Here is a 24,179-nt window from a genome sequence, read left to right on the forward strand (position 1 = left end):
CTAAGTAAATCAAACGTTTAATAAACTTCAAACTACAAAAGTATAACTTCTTCGATCACCTCGGTCTAGCGTTTTCAACTAAAAAAATCAAACAAAAGCATGCCCGTAATTTTGAACTAAATTACAGCGTAGGCTAATATAGGTCACTACGGAACGAATTTTTATAGCTTACGCTAAATAGCGATTTTTTGCTATAACCAGCCCAATAATCACGGGTATCACAAATAATGAAAACTTAACCATCTTCCTTACAATCACACGGGTAGTGCCAGGTATTGTTTTGACCATTTTATTATTCATTCTAAAAACATTCTTACTTTCTTCAATAAGCTTCCTCCTTGTAACCTCATCCAGTTGAGAAGCGATTTTGTTCATCGTTTCTGTCATTTCTCTTTTGATATTTGAGACGTTTTTTCCTTCAAAATCTGTGACCGCTTCCCCTTGACCCGGCTGAGCATTACGAAGCCTTAATTTCGCTTCAATTTGTCGCTTTTTATGTAAAATTTGGCCCCCCGAAAACAGCCCCATATACATATGATATATAAATGCCATAAGTAAGTGGGGTTCATCTTTCTCTAATTCAGCTAAATGATCTATGTATTCCTGAACACTTTCTGTTGGCCTATATTCGTTTCGAAACCATTCGGCGCCGAAATAATATTCGATATCCTTTTCAAATTCGGCAACCCTGCGAATGCCTGGAATGTCCAGGTCTCCAACTAATGTGTGCTCAAGTCTCGTCATGGCCTCTTCCATGTATTTGAATACTTCGTAAAAGTAGAGAATGCCATATTTCCAAACTTCATCATCAGTCATAGCTTAAAAATGAAATAAGGTTTTAAAAAATCGAAGACATCCGTACCAAGTTTAGTGAAAATAGAATTTGACTGTTTAAATTGGCCAAGTGGAAACTTACACAACCATATATATTTTTAAAATTAGGAAAATCGGGAATTCAATTATTAATAAATAAAAAAAAAGGCCTCCATGTGCGGTTAAGCAGCTTTTGTGGTAGCATGCATCAAATTAAAACAATTTTTAAAGATCTTTCACCGTATTAGCCGAGTGGTTGGGACGTCAGACTTGCAATCTCGTGTCCGTAAGGGCAGAGGTTCGAGTCCTGGTGTCACTGATTATTTGGTTTAAAATGGGGGTCAGTGTTGTGACTCATTAAGGTCAGCCAAAGTGGGTACCTGGAAATATCTGGGGGAAAAACACGGAAAGCGTCGGATGATTTGGCTCCAACCACGCATTGCACTCTCTTCAAAAACAGGCAATTCATGCAAAAATACGTTAGGCCCAAAATATAGAAAGCTGCGTAAAATTCTAGACATTCAAGGCAGGTCTGAAGCTAACCTCCTCCGCTCTCTGTACATAGATATATTGATTGTAATTTATTTATAGCGTATCCTTCGGTCATCTTAAAAAAAAAAGCCGTAGGATCTGTAGAAAAAAAAAAATATAAAGTAAATGCTCAGTTGATACAAATGTGATTGTAGAAAAAAGTACATAATTTTAATATAGAAATTCCACCAAAGTGCCATACCCTATTGAAGATGTTAACTGTAAACAGGGAACATGAGGTTTTACCTTTTCACTGGCAATCAAGATTGAATCAACATAATGAAGAAAAGAGCCCTTGTATTAGCTGCAAGGCTGTATCTAGATTTGTGTCCCATCCATGGACGTAGAAGATAGGGATTCCAGGGGGCTAAACCCAAGTAAAGCTCAGAAGCACAAGAAAGTTAGATTTTTAAGAAACTAAGACAGAAAAAAAACTCACCAATTCCGAGTTTTGCATTAATCAGCGCATCGCTTATGTCATGAATTTCTCGCGTTGCAATTCGCATTTGTCTAGTAAATGGTACCTCATTGTTTTCCATTGCACTGTAAAGTGATGACTGAAAATATGATACATTTAACATATGGGAACAAATATTCTTGCTCAGCCATTTGACAGGTCAAATGTCAGATATTTTTATGTGTATAACGAAAACACTGCTCCTCGCGATAAACGCTGGTAAAACGTGAGATAACTTTTTCGAACGCTATAGCAGTTTTTTCGATATCGCTTATTTTTTGTGATGTTGGAGATAAAATAAGATTATTTTAAATAAAATAAAATATTTTTATTTATTTAAAATAATTATTATTTAAAATAAAACCCTTAACTTCGGATAGATTTCATGAAAACCCTTATATAGGAAAATTTTCTTCTCCAAGCCTTTTCTTTTCTTCTTCAAAATTTTCTTCTCTAAGCCTTTCCTACCAAACATACTACGAGGAGGCTTCCACTTTAATAATTACGGGTACATATGCATTATAAATAACCCACCGCTATGCACGAAAGAGATCCAGTTTGGTTAGTGCCAATGAAATAAAATAGGATGAAAATATAATAGGTTAGAAACAAATTTGGGCTATATATTTGCATATTAGGGGGGGGGGGGGAAAAGCAAAGCAAATATCAAATACGTAACCTAACCTAATTACCACCCCGCCCCCTAAACCCCAAAAAACAACAGTTCAAATATTTAAAACGCAATAAGAAATCATGCTTTGCGATCCATTTATCTAGCAAATACCGGTTTGTCTGGTTTCCTTGTACATTCTATAGCGGTGGTTTATTTATAATGCATACGTACCAAATTGCGTACACCAGGTGGCATGTGCCGTGCGTGGCGGAAGCTGCTTCAAATGTGGCAGAAACTGTGCCAAACGTGGCGGAATTGTGCAGCACAAGTAGCTTTCTCAGATATACACCAGGTGGCGAAAAGTGGGTGGCTCCTGACAAAACATAGCATATGACTATTTTCAATTACAGTACCACCTCCTCTTCTCTCGATGGTGCCAACATCCTTATATCCTAAACTTATAGCTATATCTGTGTGCCACCTACACTTGAAAACAAATAAATTTCAAATCTTTACCATATCAGTTAATCCTAAAGTTTACACATATCAGTTTAATCCTCAGTTAATCCATTATTAAACATTTGTCCATCCCCTTTTCGAGGTACCCATCGGTCATAGGGCACCTGGGTATTCCTTCTATGATGAACGGTTATTAACTTTTCTGGATAAAAGGAAAATCTACATGCAATTGCAATAGGGGGGGGGGGCAACAATATAAGATTTTCCGCTATTCCTTGTTTTTTGTGATGTTAGAGATAAAATACAAATGTAAACATCTGGAATCCAGTAAACCTGTACACAAAAGGGTAGTTTTGAATTTCATTAAGGAGTTTTTCTTTCTTTTTTTGGGGGGGGGGTGTTTACTCTATCCTGTTTGAACTTGTGTTCCACTGATGAGCGATTTATAGTAAAATGAAAGAATCCTGGCTACTGGTAGCCAGCCAAAGGGTCTGGAAAACCTGACTCTCCAAAGATCTTGGAAAATACAAGATTTGTCAGGAGTAGTTCTTTGTCAATTTGTCAGTGGTAAAGGAACCTAGGAGGACCAATTTGGTAGTGTCAGAGGCCTAAGAGGGTATTCTCCTTTTGGCATCCAAGGGAATATTACACCACTTTGTCAAACAGTTCATGGTAACGAACAGTAAGTAAGGAGCGACGCGGCTCAATAGTAACCGAATCTCTAAAACAGAATTTTGATATCAATAGACATGTCAAAAAAATTGGCTTATTATACTGATTCCAAATGTATGAGAATCATTAAGTTTGGTGTTACCTATCAAAGGCTACAAGTCTGAGAAAACTTGCGGATTTCGAAAAAGGAGGAAACACCTCCTAAAAGTCAAAATATCTTAATGAAAATCACACTGTCAGATTCAGCATAATCAGAGAACCATACTGTAGAGGTTTCAAGCTCCTATCTGCAAAAATGTAGAATTTTGCCATGAGAGAAATTCTCCATGGGGGAAATATTACCAGGAGAAATTCTCCATGGAGACATTTTCTGCGGGAGAAGCTTTCCCTTGGGGGAGGGGGATTTTCAGGATATATTTTCCACATAGGGAGATTCTTCCTTGAACCTTAAAAAGGATCAAAATTAAATAAAAACAAGTCTTCCTTAAAATGAAAGTATGCTAAGGAGTATTTTTCTGGTAGAATCATAAGCAAGAAATTCCCTGGGGGGAATTTGCAGCGAGGATGGAATTGTCTGGTGGTAATTTCCTAGCGAAGAATTTTATGTGGGAGGAACTTTCTAAGGCGGAATTTTCCATGGAGAGGGGGGGGGATTTCCTAGGATTATTTGAAACACGATCAACAATTAAATTTTAAAAAAAAACTATTTATTCTGATGAAAGTAAGGAGCAACATTACGGCTTAAAACGAATAGAAATTATTCCGTATATGAGGGGGACTGCCCCCTCCTCAATAACCCAATCTTTACACTAAAGTTCGATCTTTTGTCTAAATTCTTTAATAGCGATTCCTGAAACGCAAGGGCTATGTAATTAAAATCAGAACCTTTTTTGAAAGTTCTTATAAAACTTTAGCATGAAGAGAGGGGTATAGGGGAGGGGGCAGCCCCCTCAAATACAGAATAGTTTCTGATTGTTTTGAGTTTTATTGTGGTTCCTTACTTTCAGTAGAGAAGTTATTTTTTATTTAATCTTTATTAAACAATCAATTAGCTTTGGAAAATGACAAATGAAAAGCAGGTTCAACACGACTGCTTTTGATGATGAGTTCATCAGTTTATACATTAATTCAGCAAACACCTATGCATTTCATGCAAAATGTTATTCTTAAGATCACCAAAATATCACCAAAATATAAGATCACCAAAAGATCACCAAAATATCACCAAAATGTGCCCAAGAAGAGATGCCTCTCTAAATAACTACATCAGCAGCTTGTCAAAGACTTTCCAAATAAACTCCTACTTTAAACCCATTTCGAATAAAATTGCACTTCTTTAATTTTGTTCTGAATTTTTTTTGAAAATTTAATTTTGTTGAAAATTTTTAGGACAATAGGCCTAATGACACCTACCGCCATAAAAATCAAAATTGTAAAACATCTTAATTTTGTTTACCCTCCAACTGCTTTTAGGGCGTAGTATAGAGCATAACCACAAGTTACCCTTGGTAAATTTCCTGGTAATAATAATTTTTGATTCAAAATTACTGGTATGTTACCCACATAAGATTGATTTTGTGTTAGCTAAAACATTTTAATTAAAGCAAATCCATCTGTAAATGAGCACCAAGATAATAAATTTCCTGTCAACATGTTTAATTTACGAGTGACCAACTATATCTGCAAACAAAAATATGCGTATTTTAGTTTATGGGTATTATGCCCAAAATCCCATTGTCCCTTAATGAATGCAAGAACTGATCATGATAACTTATAATGACAAAATGTATCAATTATATTTAATCAATGAATAATATTTTACTTAAAAACATGGCGTGTTAAAAGTAAGGTTTCCAGAACAATCCGAAACAATACCGCCCCCAGCACTGGTTCAGAGAAACTCCCTGGATAACTGAAAAAATGATGGCTTAAATGGTTGCTATTTTATGTTTTAAGTCCTGCCTCTCCATCTCCAATAGAAATCCAGTGTCATAAGTTCATGAAAAGTGATTGAACTCAAGGGAGAAAGGGGTGGGGGTAGGCAGCCAAAAATACCTTTCCATGTCCTGATGCCCTAATTTTGGCTCTGAATCCATTTCTCAAATTTCACTCATTCACCCCAACAACTTTCCAAAATATCAAAAGCAGCTGAACTCAAGTTTGGTGTACATTTTAATAAGTTGATTTTGGTAAATGAGTGCTCTATATTTTAAATAGCAAGAAATGACCAAATTAAAAATGAATCATGAAACCGATTTTAATCAATCTTCTTGTTACCAACACCACCTCTTCATCTTCATATATTCCCAGTGTAAGTGACAGTCTTCTTAGCATAATTTTCAAACCTATTCTTGCACCTTGAATTCTCAAAACCTACCAAAAAAAGCATTCACTTTACTAACATTTTCATCTACGGCACTCGAATCATCAGCATAATCTAAGTCTAGGAGAGTTTTACTTTCCCATTTAATTCCATGCCCTGCCATAGCCTTTGCTGTGTTCCTTAGAGCAAAAATCCAGGTTGCAGCGATAGCTAACAGCCTAGTGTGAGACGATCACGTCCAATACTAAGAAATATAATAACCCGCAACTTCTAAAAATAGAGTCAGATCAAAACAAGAAGTACACATTTAAAACTGCCTTGTCCGAAATCCCTATAGAGAAAACTTACCGTCCCTTGGCTTGAACAACAAGGGAAACATATTGGCTTGAAAATCAAGAAAAGTGGATGTAACCACGTTATCCTGCATATACAGCATCTTTTCTTCTTTCTTTCTTTTTTCTTTTCCACCTCAGATAGTTTGGCACTGGAACATCGTAGAGAGCTGTTTAATGGTTCATTTTAAAAGAAATTGATGGGGTTAAAAACCTTTTGTAATTAAAAAAATATTTTAAAAATAGATTCAATTTTTTACGAAAAACTGTATTTTTCTATAGCACTGTAGTAGGTTATGTTATTATAGCATCAGGAATTTACCAACTCTACGTGCATTTTTAATAAAAAAAAACGTTTGAAACAAAATCAATGTTTTTACAAAGAACTGCATTTTAATGTACTAGATAATGAATGCCGTCAAAGCTTTATTAGAACTATGACATAAATAGAAAAACGCTATATTATAACGTTAGCTCTGACGACACCGGTTATGACGGCATGATTATTATAATATAAGGGGGTGTAAGAATACATAGCTTAAACAGTAAAATGGTTTCTTCTAATCAAGTTAGACATAAGAAAATTCATGGAGGTTAAAAAACTTTTGTGACTAAAAAAATAACTTTTAAAATAAAATTATTTTTTTACGAAACACTGCATTTTTCTATAGCACTGTATTAGCTCATGTTATTGACATCATGAATTTGTCACATCTACGTGCTTTTGTAATTAACAAAGAACTTAGAGAAAGAAAGGGGGTATGTATATCAGATTCTATTGCTGCAAAGGCTCCTCCAGCGCCAAGCCAAGCAATGCTATCTGATTTGCTATCTTGTTACTACAAAGACTCAAGCGTGTCAAGACGGTTTCACTCGGCATTGGAACAAAAAGAGAATTGGCACACAATTCAGATTATTTTGTTAAAAAGACTCCAACACGTCCAATGATGCTGTTTGATCTTGTTACAGAAAGCAAAGTGCCATACACATATCGTTTGGCTGCTGCAAAGACTTCAACGTGTCCAGAAGTGCCATATGGTATAGGAAAGCCAATGATTGCTCCCCCGGATTCAACATATGGCTTAAAGGATGCGAACCTGCTTTCTCGATTCAAAAGCAAAGGCAGTAGAATAATTAAAAGACAGGGTATTGTAACATAGAATCCAAATTTGTCCCAAATGATTGACGGACAATGGAAAGAGCTCATTGATAATGATAAGGAGCTTGGAATCACGAATACTTATGTAGATTATTTTCCTGCAAAACTTAAAATTGAACCTGCACACCCAGATCCTACCATTGAGACTGCAAGTCTTTCCAGTATTGAGCCTCCTCATGTTACTTATCAATTATCTGTTCCCCATGATGTCATTGAGCAAGACAAACTTTCTACCCTTCAGCTTGAAGCTATCGCGTGTACTTGTGAGCAATATGAAAAGCGACTTCCTAACAGCAAAAGAGCCGGTGTTTTACTTGGTGATGGCGCTGGAATGAGGAAGGGTAGAACAAAATCTGGAATTATTCTCAAAAACTACATTTTGAAACGGAAGAGAATATTTTGGGTGTCAGTCATCTCTGATTTGAAAATTGATGCAGAAAGAGGTCTTCGAGACATTGGAGCTGACAAAATCAAAGTCTATGCACTAAATAAGATTAAGTACGATGATGATATTAATTTTTCAGCAAAGGAAAGTATAAAGAAAGGAGTCCTCTTTATCACGTACACATCACTCATTGCTCGTTCATCTGGTGGAAATAAGTATAGCACTCGTTTTCAGATGATTGCAGAACGGATTGGGCCAAATTTCAATGGACTTATTGTCTTTGACGAATGTCACCGGGCAGAAAACCTGATACCTGCAAATGAAATGGGAGAGCCGACGAAGACTGCAATAACTGTATGTTATCTACAAGAAGCATTGCCAAATGCAAGGATTGTCTATGCCTCAGCCACTGGCGCAACTGCACCTTGTAATATGAGATATATGAGTCACTTAGGCCTGTGGGATGATGGAAGCTCTTTCCCCTTTCTATTGAAAGAAAGGAGTTGGAGCAATGGAACTTTTGGCAATGACTATAAAAGCCAGGGTGTGTATGCTGCCTGACAGCTTTCATTTGCTGGTGTCAGTTTTGATAATCAAGAAATTGAAATGAATCCACAGTTCATTCATGTCTATGACGAATCAGTGGATGTCTGGGCTGATATGCAAAATGGATTTTAAAAAGTAATGCATCTAGTCTTCACTAAAACGAGTGCAGAAGAAAAAATCATTTGGTGCCAATTTTGGTTTACCCATCAAAGGTTTTTCAAATATATGTGTATAGCTTCAAAAGTTGACGATACTGTAAAAATAACTAGAGAAGCTGTAAAAAAATGACAAAACTGTTGTCATTGGTTTACATACTACCGGTGAGGCTCGAACCTTAGAGATAATTGATCAAGAAGAAGAAGACAGAACGAGCTTCGTATCAACGGCCAAGGGTTTCATCCAACATCTGGTCGAAAATCGTTTTCCAAGTTCAAACCGAGTTGACAATATCAAGCTAGTGCTTGAACAAAATATTTTAGAAGAGTTGAATGTAATTCCAGATGAAGGTAGAAAGCGCGAATCTGCTACCTTGCCAATACTGAAGACTAAGATGATGAGGTTAGATGATCCCATTTCTGATTTGAAAAACGAAATTCTTTGAAAGTTGTCAGAATTGGGAAAGAAGCTACCTCCAAACGCGCTGAACCTACTAAGTAATTAACTAAGGTCGATCGTTACCACACAGTGCGTTGAACTCGAATCCTTCATAACCAAAGGATGAGTCCTCTCTCCACTCTACCGTGGCAAATTTTAATAGAAATATTCTATTCAGTTTGTGATATCTATGACGTGATAGTATGTGTAAAACATTTTAAACAAAAGATCGATATAGTTCATTATTTTGTGGAAAAATGTATTCTCTTTTAGAAATATTTTAGTTACAAAAGATTTTTAACAACGCTGAGCCATTGAACAACGCTCTACGATGTTCCAGTGCCAAGCTATCTGTGGAAAAGAAAAAAAAGAAAAAACAATATCCCGTTTAGGCGGAATGTTGTAGTAGCTGCCACTTTTGTTGCCACTTTGTTCAAGCCAAGGGACAGAAAGTTTCCTATATAGGGGTTTCAGACAAGGCGGTTCTAATGGTGTACTTTTTGTTTTGATCTGACTCTTTTTTTTAGGAGCTACGGGTTTTTATTTTTCTTAACATTGGACGTGATCGTCTCTTACTAGGTTGCTAGCTACCGCTGCAACCCGGATGATAAACAAAAATTAAGAACTAAAAAATACATCGTTAGAATGTTTGCGACAACGACAATTACAACGAGTCAAAATTGAAAGTAAAGAACAAAGAAATATCTGGTTGGAAGATAAGCAGCAGTAAGAGAAAACGAGTCAAAAATAAAAGTGATGTATACATAAGGGATCGGTATAGTTCAATATAAACATGGGCGTTGGTATCACAATCTTAAAGATGTCTGAAACCTAGTAAAGAACAAACCATGGCATATATTAACTAAAAGTTAATATAATACAAGTATCTTTTAAAAAGCTACTTTTCTGGGGTTTGGTGTCCTATTTGAAAAACTTAGCTGCCTAATTCTCTGAGGATCGTCTCTTACTATTCCAACTAAGAAAAAGCCGCAGGCATTTTTCCTTTTTCTAATTATATTTGAAATCAGGGTTGCGGCAGTAGCTGGCAACCTATTTAGAGATGATTACATCCCATACTAGAAAATACAATATCTCATAACTCCTAAAAACAGTGTCAGATCCAAACAAGAAGTCGGCAACACTATACAGGAAACTTAACATCCCTTCGCTTGAACAGCAAGGGAAATCTATTGGCTTGCAAAAGGAGAAAAGGGTCTGCAACCATGATATTCTGCATCAAAGGCATCTTTGTTCTTTTTTTTTTTTCCTCCACAACTAGCAGGGCACTGGAACATCATACAGCGGTTTAATGACTCATTTAAAAAATTGCTGTATTTAGAAACCTTTCGTAAAGTCAAATTTTTCAAAAAACTGTATTTTGTATAACACGTGATTAAAAAGTGTCCTTAACATCATCTTCCATATGGAGATCAAAATAGGATTTCATTTTTAACTGCATAAAGGATTAGTATAGTTCTTTATAAATGGTATCTATGTAAGTTTATTATCAGAGTTGCACCGGTAGCTAGTAATCCGGGTTGCACAAGTAGCTAGCAATGCAGGTTTCAGCGGTAGCTAGTCCGGGTTGTTATGGTAGCGGCAACCAGGTAAGAGACGATCACGTCCCATACTAAGGACTAAAACAGCCCATAATTTTTGAAAATAATGTCAGATCGAACTCAAAGTATACCATTAGACCCGCCCTGTCTGAAACTCCTATAATGGGAACTTACAGCCCCTTGGCTTGAACAACAAAGAAAATCCATAGACTTGAAAAACAAGAAAATTGCTCATTATCATGAAATTGTGCATCAACCGTATCTTTTTTTTTTGTCCACCTTTTCTTTCTCCCAAGATAGCTGGACACTAAGACATGGGCGCCCATAAGCTGAATTCCAGGGGGGGCAAACCTTGTCTAATTAGCACTTTTAAAGCTATATAATAGAAATCTCAGAACAAAAATACAAAAATAAGGCAGCATCATTCAGCCAGGGGGGGGGCGGATGCCCCCCGACCCTCTTATGGGCGCCCATGCACTGAAACACCATAGAAGACAGTTTAATGGTTTATTTTAAAGGAAAGGGCCACACCTAGTACCTTTTGTAATTAGAGAAAAATTAAAAATAAAATCAATATTTTTACAAAAAACTGCATTTTCTTATGCAAGATGATGAATGCTGTCATAATCTTAGGTTGAAACCATATATGACGTAAAATGTAAACGTTATATTATGATGACGTCAGTATACTATGACGTTACGCCATTAGGATATAAATAGATGTTACATTTCGTTGCATAGCAGTAGGAACCCTTTGGTAGCTTTGTACAACATTTCCTATTCAGAATGTGGTGCCATTCCTTTTTTTGGTATCAAACCCTACAACATTGCAATACTGCAACATTGGCTTGGACCATAGGGTATTTCCTACGACATTGCAATACTGCAACATTGGCTTGGACCATAGGGTATTTATTACAACATTGCAATACTGCAACATTGCATCATTTCTAACACCCTTTGTCTTGTAAACATATGGGGTCCAGAGAGGCAATCCTTCAACCTGGTTTTAGACCCCCCCCCCCTCTCGCTGCTAGACAGGCAACATCTACCTGGGAGATATAACCCCCCCCCCCACACTGCGAACATATGTATTTCATCGAGCCTGAAAGCTAAAAGGCGAGACAAAATCTGAGAAGATATTAAGCTCCTATGTAATGATTTCTAACAGGTTCCAATGACTCTTTTTTGATGAAGCTTTCCTATCACATTTCAATGGGTTCTTTAGCTTTCCCGATATGGTACATCGGTGCATCTTTCCTGTCGCATTTTCAGGGCTGCTATGTGCCATTTTTCTTGTATCTATATGGCATGCTCCAACACTTATTTTTACATTCCAAGACATTAGTCAGGCTAGGAGAGATATCAGGTTTAATAGATCGATGTAAGTATATCCCAAATAGCATTTTCTAGATATCATCTATTTTATCTTGCTTCTAAGGTTTCTAAGCTCTGCCCCCCCCCCCCCTGCGAAGTAATTTCTAGTGAAAAACACTACCCCTGCAAAGAATTCTAAGACATTATTCACCTTAGGAGAGGTATCAGATTTTACCCCCGCATACTCATAAACAAAACATCTCCCATATAAAGACCTCCGCATAGAATTTTGCACTCATCCCCTGGAGTGCCATCTTAGAAACTAGTCCAAACTACACCTGCCCAAGTTTAACTTGTTTCTAAAGTTTTTCTGGCCAAGTTCCTTATTCATTTACAACCTTATCATGGATAAACTTATTGGCTTAAAATATGCTAAGGGCAGATGATTCGTCAAAAAAAGCGTTCTACAACATTGTACAGATATAGCAACTTCTAAGGTACCTTTCTTACCAGCTTCTCAGTGGGGTTACTCCCTGCATGGTCTTTCAACCAATGATTTTCCATACTTTAAGATTTGGTCTTTATTAAGGGGAATAATTTATGGATTTTTAAAGTTTAAGGATTTTTGGCTTGTTTGCAAAGTTAGACGCCCAACAACCAGTTTTTTTAAGATTTTTCTTTTTCCACGTTATTAAATTTTAACTGAATTTCTTTTTTCTGAATGTTAAGATTTGATTCTTTTTTTAAGGGAAAGTGACTATATCCCTCTCTTAGGACTAGGCTCTTCTGAAGTTTTATCTAACCCCTCTGGGGTTTGAGGAATAGACCAAGCTTAAATTTTTCTTTAACATAAGAAATTTTTTCATATCACAGCATTTTTCCAATCGAACAGACTTAGTTTATGCAGATCCGTCTTAGGGCGCTAACCCTTCTAGGTTTTGACCCTACTTTCATTTTTTTTATTTTATTTTTTCATGGATTGGCATTTTTGGGAGTCACGTCCCTGAGTTTTTCACACATATGGGGCCCTTTCCCCATATCACTCTATTTCATATTGCCTTTTCTCTCCCCCTCCCACATCACTCGGCTTCATTTCATTATTTTCTAAAATTTTTCTTTCTTTTATTTTGTCAATCTTAGCATTTTTTTTTTCCGATCAAACAGATAAAAAGTCAAAAAGACTTTCACATTTCAGGAGGTTTTCACACTTTCAGAAGATGTTGCACTATTCCGACGTCATTTCAGGGTATTCCTCACCACATTCCACTGAGAGATAAGCTATTGCATACTAGTTAGGAGTGGAAAAGGAGTATACTCCAGTGTGAAAAAATTAAACTTGGGAAATTTTACCTATGCACTAGATCAATTCTAAACATTAATTAAAAAAAAACTTTCTGAAAAATAAGTTTTTCAAAGAAAAGTAAAGGCTATTTTAAACTTCAGCTCAGCAGATACAAATACATGTTAAAATTCAAACTCAAAACGACCAGAAATTACTATTAAAGAATAAATGAAACCCAAAATGAACAGAAATTAAATAAACAATCATAGCAGAAACATGCAACAAGTAATAATATAAATGAATAAATAGATCTTAAAGCAAGTAATGGCTTAGATTGAATATGAAAATCAAGCTTAAAACGAAAAAAAAAATATTTTACTATTGAAGTATAAATGAAACTTAAAACAAACAGAAATTAGATAAAAAATTAATGCAATAAACATGCAATAGATGTTGATGTAAATCAATAAATAAACCTTAAAACGAGTGAAACTTAAATTGAATATGCAAATCAAGCTTAAAACGAACAAAAATCACTACTGCCCCCTTCCTTAAATGTAAATAAAAACCAAAAGCCTACTGCAGTAGGAATGAGAGTGCCAGCACAGGGGGGAGTTTACAACATTGCCAGATAAGAGCGAGTCTAACAGTACAAGATCACGTGTCTCCTTCAAGGTCAATCAGGGGACTTAGAATACTGAGGGGAAAACGCTCTTGGGCACTGAATACTAACGGAACGATATTCTTGATCCACTAACGGGACATGATCGCTGTGAATGTAAAGAAGGATTTTTACTATAGTTGTTATTAGTGTGAGAATAGAATTCAAGGAGTGAGAACAGTTTGACTTTATTCATTATAATATATTTGCAATAATGAATGGAATGTTTACACTATTAGAAGTTGGTAGCAGTAGCAGCAATGATACAAGAGCACCAAACATTGCGGTAGAAATCACGAGAGGATCACGGCTTTGTCTTGAATGGGATGAAGTATAGATAGATAGATAGATAGATATTTATTGCAAAACAAAAGCCTCTTTGGGCCATGGCAAAAACAAACACAGTTGCATATAAAGTCAAAACACATGATAATAACATATATAACAATAACTAAACATAGCCCATAGCAAATAAAAATACAATAACATAATAATTGCAACACAAAAGCACACATAATACTATAAAACTAACTCACATAATTACACACAATGTCACACACATAATAATAATAATCGTGTATTCAAACGCCTTTCTACAGGACCATATACACTATACATCAAATATAACAGGAAAACAAAAGTAAAACGCCCTTCAGCATTTTTATTCCAAACCATAACAAATCTTCTTCACAATAGTTCCTTTCTTATCTTTAGTGCCTGATCAACAAATCTACATAATCTACACATGAGGCTAGGTAACGTCTGAGACAGCATGCCCCGAAGTGAAAAATTACTTTCCCCCAAAATACCCTCCTTCAAATCAGTAAGCCCCTGGCACCGGCACAGAAAATGGTCCAGAATTTCCTTTTCAATACTACAAATGGGACACGTGTACCTAGACGCTAGGAACCCCTTACCTCTCTCAAATACTTTACTCTTCCATCTTAAAGGCAAACAGTTGGCTCGCAGCTGCAACCAATATGACAAATACTTACTTGGCAAATTAAACTTAAAGTAAATCTCATGGCCAAACACCTTTTTAAAATCCTAATAAACGCTTAACGTCTCGGATCTTTCAATTGCAGTCCCCCGTGTCTGTGTATCCTGATCTTAAAATCATTGTTTAACTATTCCTATTTCATCAATCTTACTAATGGAGGGACCTCTACCATCATTTCATACATAGGGCAATCCTAATCGGCTTAATAAGGATTTAACCCTAAACGGCCACGACCTCTTACGCCCTGAAGCAAGTAACTCTTCATAGGCCTCTCTAAAAAGTTTACCTCGTGGTACCTGCACTATCTTCATCCAAAATCTAACTACCTGAACCAGCCTATGTTTACAGAGCGAAAAAAGCCCTAGCTCCCCTTTCAAAACTGGGTATGCGTAGTCCTATGGAGGCCGAAAAGCCTTTTGTAATAAGTTACCTGAAGGGTCTCCAGCTGTTCTGCCGCTTCCCTCCCCCATAATTCCCCACCATAATGAATAACTGGCACAATCTTCGTTAAAAATATTCTCTTATGCATTGCTAGACTTTTAATACCCATAACTGTACCCTTCCTAAAAACCATCGATATAGCCGCTTTCCCCCTTTTTACTGACTCTTTAATGTGGGCACACCAACTACCATTATTTTGAAATACAAAACCTAAATATTTTGAATTTTCTACTATCTTTATTTCGTCTCCATTAAACATAAAGTTACCATTACATTCTTCATCCTTTCTTTTACCAAAAATAACTATTTCTGTCTTCTTAACATTAAGTTGGAGCTTCTTCAGATCTAAGTAATCTGCAACAAGATCTAACAAAATCTGTAATTCATGGGCAGACTTAGCTACAAGTACGCAATCATCAGCGAAAGGCAAAACTGAAAATAAATTTTGAACAAAGATCCACTGTCGGAGCCCACCTTCTTTCGAAAAACTGAACTAAATCAGTTATAAATATAGAAAACAAACGGGGGGAAAGAGCACTACCTTATTTTACCCCTTTACGGTTTCTATATACTCTAGAAAAACCCTTATCTTTTACCTTTACTACCGCCTTAGTTCCGCAATACATGCTAGTAACTAACCTCGCAAAAATACTAGGTAAACCTATACTTCTCAGAATATCTACCAAAAGCACCCTCTCAACATTATCAAAAGCTTTTCTTAGGTCTAAAAAAGCTGCATATAGACGGCTAGTCACTGTTCCCTAGTTATCGACTAAAGCTCTAAGCAAAACTGCCCTATCTGCTGTACTATAATCTTTCCTAAATCCTCCTTGCTCTTCATTTATAATTTTATTTTTATCTAACCACCTATCTAGCCTCGTATCTAAAATTTTTTCTAACACTTTACTAAAAACTAGTGCTAGAGCTATGGGCCTATAGTTATCATTCGAGCTAGGGTCCCCCTTTTTAAAAAGCGGTATAACAACTGAAGTCTTCCATAATTCTGGCCACTTACCTGTAGATACAATACTATTAAATGCTATGACTAATATCGACAAAAATACCGACACAAATTTCTTAACCACCCAGGCTGGTATCCCATCCAAACCTGGTGCTGAACCTCCTTTCATCTTACTAACTACTTCTCTAACCTCCTCTCTTGTCACTTCCCCTACTCATTCATAATCATTCTCCTGCAGTGGGAAAATACATTCACCTGAACATGACGTCTAACTATCCTCTTCTAGCCCTTCAGAGTCTCCTTCTAAATTCTCAAAATAACCAGGTCAGGACTCCGGCGAAGGAGTTCGACCTGAAATATTAGGTCTTTCCTTTTTCATTCTACTCAGAAAATCTTTAACAGTCTTTAGGGTGAAATCCGACATCATTTTATTCCCTTCTCAACTATCCCACTCCCTGATTTTCCTCTTAAGCTATTCCTTATATTCCCTATTCTTAACTCTATAAAAATTAAACGCTTCTAACCGCAATTCTTCATCCTGGCACTGCCTAACAATTTCTAATTCAGTTTCTACCTCCTGTTTTAACCTTCTACATTTCCCACCATAATATCCTTTATCTCCTAATGTAACTTTCCTTTCTACCACTTTACTAGACAACTGGTGCACTAACTCACATAACTCGGCAAGGACTTCCTCAGCACTGCAATTTAGATTTCTAATCTCCTTCAATCTATCCATTACTTCCGGTCTCGCTATTATCTCATCCATATTATCAATTTCTTTATTATTCCAATCTTTTTTTAACGGTTTTCGAACTCTAACCTTCTCTTGACCGACTGTCTCATACCTCTTTCCAATACCGCTCCTCTTGCCTTCAACCTCTAAACCCAACTCTAACTTAACTGGCCAGTGGTCAGAACCAACTGACTGAAGTACCTCAACATCAACTGATTGAGCTGCAAGCCCACTGTCAACCTACACATAATCTATCAGACTCGGACGAGCTCCCGATATACAGGTAAACTCCCCTACTCCCCCATCAGTTCCAAATCTCCCATTCCCAATTATAAGACCATTCTCCGAGCAGAGCTCCAAGAGCCTTCTCCCCCAACAATTCACCCTCCTATCCATATCTCTGCTACTTCTAGGCATTCCATACTCAGATGGAACCAAGTCAGGCACTTCTCGGAACGAAACACTCTCCATTTCTAATAAAGCACCCGTATAAGCGTTGAAATCCCCCATAACAACAAAAACATCCTCTGTAAAATCCCTTCTTAGTCTACTTAACTCTTCAGCTAACACATCCCATGTTTCCTCTCTATTATAGGAACTATTCTGAGGCGCTATATACACAGATCCTAAAGTCATCCATTTATTTATCACTAACTCCAACCGTACCCAAAGAATGTTCTATGAATTACTAGCAATTCTCTGATAACAACGGAAACGAGCTTTATTTAGTAACACGGTTATCCCTCCATAGCAGCGCATGTTTCCAGCTGGCTTTCGCACAACATGCTCAACACTAAAACAGTCTAATATCGGAGGGTCACTTGCGCGATGCCATGTTTCAACTAACCCTATAATATCGATTGACTTTAAATCTTCACTAATCTGTTTCAATTTATTTTTCACACCTTGTACGTTCCAGGTTACTAAACTTATTCGATGTATATGGCCGAGTTTTTCCTAGTCACTGCGTACCTGTCGCTCTTCGGTATTAGGTGCATCAAAATCTGAATCTTCCGGAGTAATGCGGTAATAGTCACGATATCTGTTACTATAGGGGGTACCTCCACGGGGGCCCCTCGGGACGTACCGACCAAATCTATTTGGCCAACCACCCGTGGGTGACACTTGCCTGGAAACATTCCTACTCTTTCCCCTTGATTGTTCTTCAGGACTAATAACTTCCGAAAATTTTCGCGTCTTCTTATTATTACCCTTTAATGGAGACCTCGCTAAAATAGTGTCTTTATGGTAGGTTTTACTGCCAGTAGGTGCGGGGTTATTCACATCAACTTCAACTACTGTTTCCGCATCGCTATCCGACATTGTTGCATCGCTACCCGAATTGTCTTTCGCATTTCCTCGAATAACAACTTCGCTGCCCTTATTAATGGCGCCTGCAGTAGGTGCTCTTGCCTTTTGTACTTTTGCGTGGTGCGCGGAGTCTAATATATAACCTTATTCAATAGCTCATCATATTTAAAAATAACATTGTTCACACAAAATTAGACACCCCTGAGATAGGCAGAACGACCTTTAGAGAGAGCTTTATTCATTTCTACTCAGAGGTGTTTTCTAGCTTCACGCTGGGCGGGGCTACAATCGGGCGCAGCAAAGAGTCCATGTTCTTGTAGAAGTGGATTTCCCCTTAAAATCATATTTCTTACATCCATCGAATTCAACTTTAGCACAATAGGACCCACCTTCAATCGGAAAGAGTCTCTTACATCACTGCGGGTGAGGCGCAAATTGAGAATTAGGTCATTCAAAACCTTCATAATCTCTTCCCTAAGGGTATACGTTCTCGGATCCACTGCTTCAAAGTTGTAGATTATATCATTGCTGTGCTACAACTCATCCTCTAAACAGTCAGCTCTAAGCTTGGCTGACTGTAAATTTTGGCGAACCAGTATCAATTCACTCTTCAGTTTCTTCTGCGTTCGATTTTAGCTGAACATTCACTTGTACTAACTGTGCCTCGACAGAAGTTACACTTTCCACAAGTTTCGGGAGAGCGTCTATTTTTGATGTCAATTCCGGCAGCAAATACAGCTTAAAATTTATCTCTTCTGGAAACTGACTGTTCATTGTCGAATCACCTCTATCCGCTTGCATTGTAACAATGCATTGTAACAAATATGCAAGATATGTGTTATCTTTGAGCAAATTTAAAATGGAGGATCAATTATGCTTCGCTGCAAAAGTTGATATAGCACATGTGAATAGACTTCAAAGTGCTTTAAGTGCAATAGTGAAGCATATAATGACAATAAGTTATATCGATAATTGTACTTGTGTAATATATATTATTGTTGTAATTATACACGCTCAATAATATTGTTTCGAAATCGAAAATGTCACCCTTTTCTTTTTATTAGATTTTAGGTTATCGAATATTCTTGAAGTAGAACGAATCATAGTTAGTCTAGAGTCAGCAGTGAGAGTGATAGGATTAAAAAAAAAATGACCAAACTTGAGAAAGAGAGAAGTAGGTCGAATCTTGTGATTATGGAAGAACATTTGATTTTGGATGACGATTTTCTCGAGTTATCACTTCAACGGAAGATTTTCTCACAGGGGACACTTGACAAAATAATGAAAACTGATTCTCCTCCATTGGACTATTGTATGAAGCTATTATGCAATGAATGAAATGCTTTTACTGAATTTATTAAGCAATTGATTCAAACAAAGCAGAATATTACCGTCGATACATTTTCGAAAATGTTGCAGAAGATTCTATATAAATGACTCCCTCTTAGAAAGAGGTTACATAACGTCGCATAGTTACTCCTCTCACCATTCTCTCTGAATTTATCGAACGTGGATCAGTTTCTTTTTAGCTGTGAGAGAGTTGACTTCGGAAACCAAAAAAAAAAAAAATTCTATACATGTCCACTATGCATGCACACTCTTGGCAGTTGGTCATCATGTGAGAATTGTACAATTATTGATGAGCATAATGAAAAGTGCAAATTATGCAATCCCTGTAAATTGCATAGTGGATATGCAGCACAAATTAAAGACTGTAATTCATGTCTTGAAGAGATTTGTGACTTCTCACGCTAGAGGGCATCTATGCTCCAATTGCCACTATGACAAATGTGATCAATGGGAGAATACTTACCCAGGTATGATTGGACAGAACCCCAAACCTGATTTTAGATTATTTCTACGAGATTGGTATCGTCGTGGTTTTAAATTATTTTGGGAGGAAGAATCAGGTCTATGATTCAACTGATGGAGTAACAAGACAACTTGATTTCTGCGTCATCGTTGTGACGACACTGCCTATTCTGACTATAAACCTAGTGATTTTTATTAGGCAGTTACTGATTGTGATTCACCATTCGAAAACACTGTATGTGATAATGCTTCAAATAGACAAATTGAAAAACGTGAATTTCACGATATGAATGCAAACAGTGTCATTGGCTATATAAAGAGATATGATAAGAGTGAAGTTACATTGCACTGTACAAAATGTAACCCTGAATTTGCAGCCAATCATGATCAATATACAGTGAATTCAAATGATCTGCCAGCATTAGTAGTTATCGGCAGTTGCCTATACACCGAAGAAGAAGAAATTTAAAGTGAAGAATAAAAAGACATTGCTGTAAATATTTTTCTTTGTTAATAAAGAAATTAACAAACATTTTCAAAGCACTTTAGCCTTAGTATACTAAAATTAATATTATACAGGTCTGAAAGGATAATTTCCAGCATGAACTCATTGAGATGTGAATTGTCTGCATAAATGTTGAGAAACTGCTTGTAAGTATAGCCGTGACATCTTAATACGAAATATAGTAGGGCATGGAAACCACAACTTTTATTCGTCAGATCCTTTACTTTCTTCCAATTTTGAATAATAGTTTTTCTACTGATCACAATTTAGTTGCTGATTTGTGGGGTGTAGAATGTATAGGGTAGACTAAGAGGATCAAAAAATTCAAACGGTTTCATTGTTTGAAAGATATGAAGCTAACAGTCGCTATTTACAGTCGACGGACTACTATTGACATTGATTAGAGTAGTTTTGGCACTTTCAATTTTTCCAAAAAAGTCCGAGGGTAGACAATAGGATCTGTATTTGGACATATAGGGGTCTATATTAAATACATTGATTATTTGACTGGTGTTCATGGTGCAAGGTCTAGTAGAACACGTCAGCAAATGTACACTCTAAACGCACACTCCCCGTTCGCACTATACTCATATCCTGAGTGCCATACAGGTCTAGTACAATGATACCATGTGTTTTAGCGAGCATTTCTTCGGTTATACCATTTTCAAACAGCTATGAATGATGATCCAATGTTTGCATTGTTAAGTCATTCAATGTCCAATAGGATTTATAAAAAGACATATTAAAAAGTGAGATAGCCTTTACTTTGCAGACAAGAGATGAAAGCCCAAACATATCAAATTTATGTGGGCAGCCAGTCCACGATCCTATTGCACTAGCGCTTTTTACAAATGTCAATGCTAATTTTGATGGAATTTCGCTACTGATAAAGGATGAGTCGGTGAAGGTGCGCGAGCCTGTGGCAATATGACGTTGATTGGTGATTTTATGAAACAAGTAGTTTAATATTATTTCCACTTGCTCTCAATTTTTCCACTACCAAAGCAACAGAACTCATAACCTGCTGCTTTCGTACATGTAGTATTGTCGAGGTGAGGGAGAGAGTTACATCAGGATTGGCAGGAAGTTCCTTTCGTAAAATGAAATTGGATGGAGCAAGCGTCAATTTTCTATCCACTTTAATATTTGGTGGTAGCCATTGGGGTATATTAAATATTCCATGATATATTTTTCCAACTAGATGTTATTCACTAGTTGTAGCATTTTTAAGTGCATCTGTACTATTAGTATTAGTAATATATTCATATCCATTGGAGGTGCCTCTCAATTCCTTGTATGATTTGGGTTTCATCAGCATGAATTGCATATAGCTTGTATAATTCTGAGAGATTATTGCTAGTGCTGACCAAAGTTCTATTTGTATAGACACTGATTTGATCAAATAAATTATGTAATAAACAATTTTTATAGGATATTCCATCGGCAAGAATTGACAGTGTATTGTCAGATTTCCGGACTTTCATTTGTAAATCTATAAATGTTGAAGACGTCCATAAAGTAGTCTTCATTGGAATAAATTTGAAAGTGGATATTATCGGTGACGGCTTGCTCTGGATAAAATTATTCCCAACACTCATTTCTTACACAACCGCCGAAATTTGCCTTTTCGAATAAATTGGAATAGCAGTTGGGTAAATGATGAGATCTTTCTGCAGCGGACGTTTTATTGTTCAGTCTGTGAAAATAAATCCAGCTTTGTTAGAACAAATCTTTCCCTGAAACTACTTGTTCTTCAACTTACTGTTCATGTTATCTTTTTCCTTCTTTTCTTTGACAGAGGTGATATCTTTCGTTTCTGACCTGAGTAGAGACTGATGAGTGGTGCAATGTTCCTCGACCTTTTTAAACATTTTCCATTTTGGTGAGATTTCAATTGCTCTCTAATGGCTCGCGCACCGTACCTAAGATTTTCCAAAGAACTTTTTTAAAATCCTTGCCAGAGCCCCAATCGTATAGTGTAGAGGATGTAAAATCTGTCGCAACCGGTACAATATATTTTCTAGCCAGAGGTAGTGCAGAGCGAAACAGCTTAGCAAACCAACTGCCAAGACCATGGCCAGACATTGATGAGTGACCTTTGTAATAGTCCATTCCATTGCCCAGTCGTCTTGGGCCAAGAGTATTAACATAGCAGTCAATATCAGGACAAATGAATACCACTTTTCTATTAGACATCTTGTTTTTTAAACGCCGACAACAATGGGTCGAAAATGGTGTGTAATCACAGCCAAACCTTTTGATATCGCTGTGGGATCACATAATCAAGTTCTTAGTGTTAACTGCCAGAGTTAAAATTAGGAAGTGTTTACGGGGATATACTGAAGATGCTTTATATTGTAATGATGAATATGTTCTTGATTGGTTTGTCGTTCAAGAACTCGTAGGAGGGGGACATTGCTATTGCCAACTCTGGATGTTTCAACAAATGAAGCGTAGAGAAATATACAAGTGTCCGTGGAGAAGGCAGGCGGGTAGTCAGCAAAAATAAATAAAATAAAATTAGTGTTTCCAGCACTTTTACCATTGATTATATTGAGCTTAAAGCCATGAAAATCTTTTAGATTATCATTGAGAATAACATTTTCATCGGCAATGGGGAACTAATGTAGATCTTGCCCTCTTCCTTTGAATAGTTGAAATGAATGGCTCCTTTTTTACGAGCGGAAATTCTTTTATTGATAGAACGACATAAATCATTCATACAGGTGAGTTCTTCGTAGGGTAATTCAATATATGGATAATTCATCCAATTGATCTTTAGAATTTGTTCTTGATCACGTGGGGGTGGCGGCCAATCATAGGGTCTAATTTTTATATCATATTTATGATCTTTTCTCAGGATATCATATGCATTTTTGAGAATACAGTTGACAAGAGCCACTTTATAAGCACCGTCAAATTTAACGGTGGGGGTGAGTTTCGTCCAAAAATCACTTGTTCTATTCAAATCATTGTAGAGGATCGGAAACATTGGACATAAATTTCAAAAAGAAATCATTGGGCACTGTTAATGGCTTCAACTGCGACCCAAGAATCAAAATTAGTGTTGTATACTAGCCAACGAACAAGCAACTGTCTCTTGCCCCTGCGAGTACGACTCTTTAATATATTTTCAATTTGATAAATTTCACTAGTGTTTCTAAATTTTGTTGTTCACATTCATAAAACCACCGAGGATCTCATCGTCTTTGGTGTCTCGCATTCGATATGTCCTGGGTTCAGTGTCTAGGATTTTGGACACTTTAAAAAGTTCAGTGCTCCATAAATAATTCCCCTTTTCAAAAATATTGGTGGTTCTATTAATTCAAACAGTATCAACAACATTGAATTTCTTCTTCACAATTTTTTTGTTGTCGCTTTTTCACTGGAATATTGCATGATTTCTGAGGGCTAACATTGGACAGGGATCGATGTGGTCGTTGGTTATATATTTGCATGATTTTTTCTAAATCATGAATATAAGCAGCAGTATTTTTCAGTGTGAAATATCTTGAAATTAATAGACGAATATTTCTTATCAATCGTTCAGCGAATGCAGCCTTTATCAGACTGTGACTATGACATAGCGTTGTATTATATTTCAATAGAACCTTTTGCACATGAGGATTAACAAATTCGCTAACACGATCCGATTGAATTTTTCTGTAGCAATCTTGTTCAAGAATACTTTCTAAAGCCTGAGGAGCTTC

General features: G+C 36.6%; 1 protein-coding gene and 1 pseudogene across 1 annotated transcript in view; one reads left to right on the forward strand and one right to left on the reverse strand.

Moving 5' to 3' along the window:
* The window catches only part of Ho (Heme oxygenase), a 42,198-nt gene continuing 18,019 nt past the window's right edge, over positions 1–24,179 (reverse strand). The window contains exons 2-3 of the mRNA XM_089102110.1: positions 1,784–1,901; positions 1–818 (exon numbers count right to left, since the gene is read on the reverse strand). Of these exons, the coding sequence (XP_088958236.1) occupies positions 169–818; positions 1,784–1,883 (750 nt within the window). The 5' untranslated portion in view covers positions 1,884–1,901 and the 3' untranslated portion in view covers positions 1–168. The remainder of the gene's footprint in view (positions 819–1,783; positions 1,902–24,179) is intronic.
* LOC148942517 (protein strawberry notch homolog 1-like) lies at positions 2,634–8,951 on the forward strand (annotated as a pseudogene).

The sequence above is a fragment of the Artemia sp. Qi Xiang Cuo genome, chromosome 16 (genome assembly GCF_049724085.1).
Source record: "Artemia sp. Qi Xiang Cuo chromosome 16, ASM4972408v1, whole genome shotgun sequence".
Taxonomy (NCBI): Eukaryota; Metazoa; Arthropoda; class Branchiopoda; order Anostraca; family Artemiidae; genus Artemia; species Artemia sp. Qi Xiang Cuo.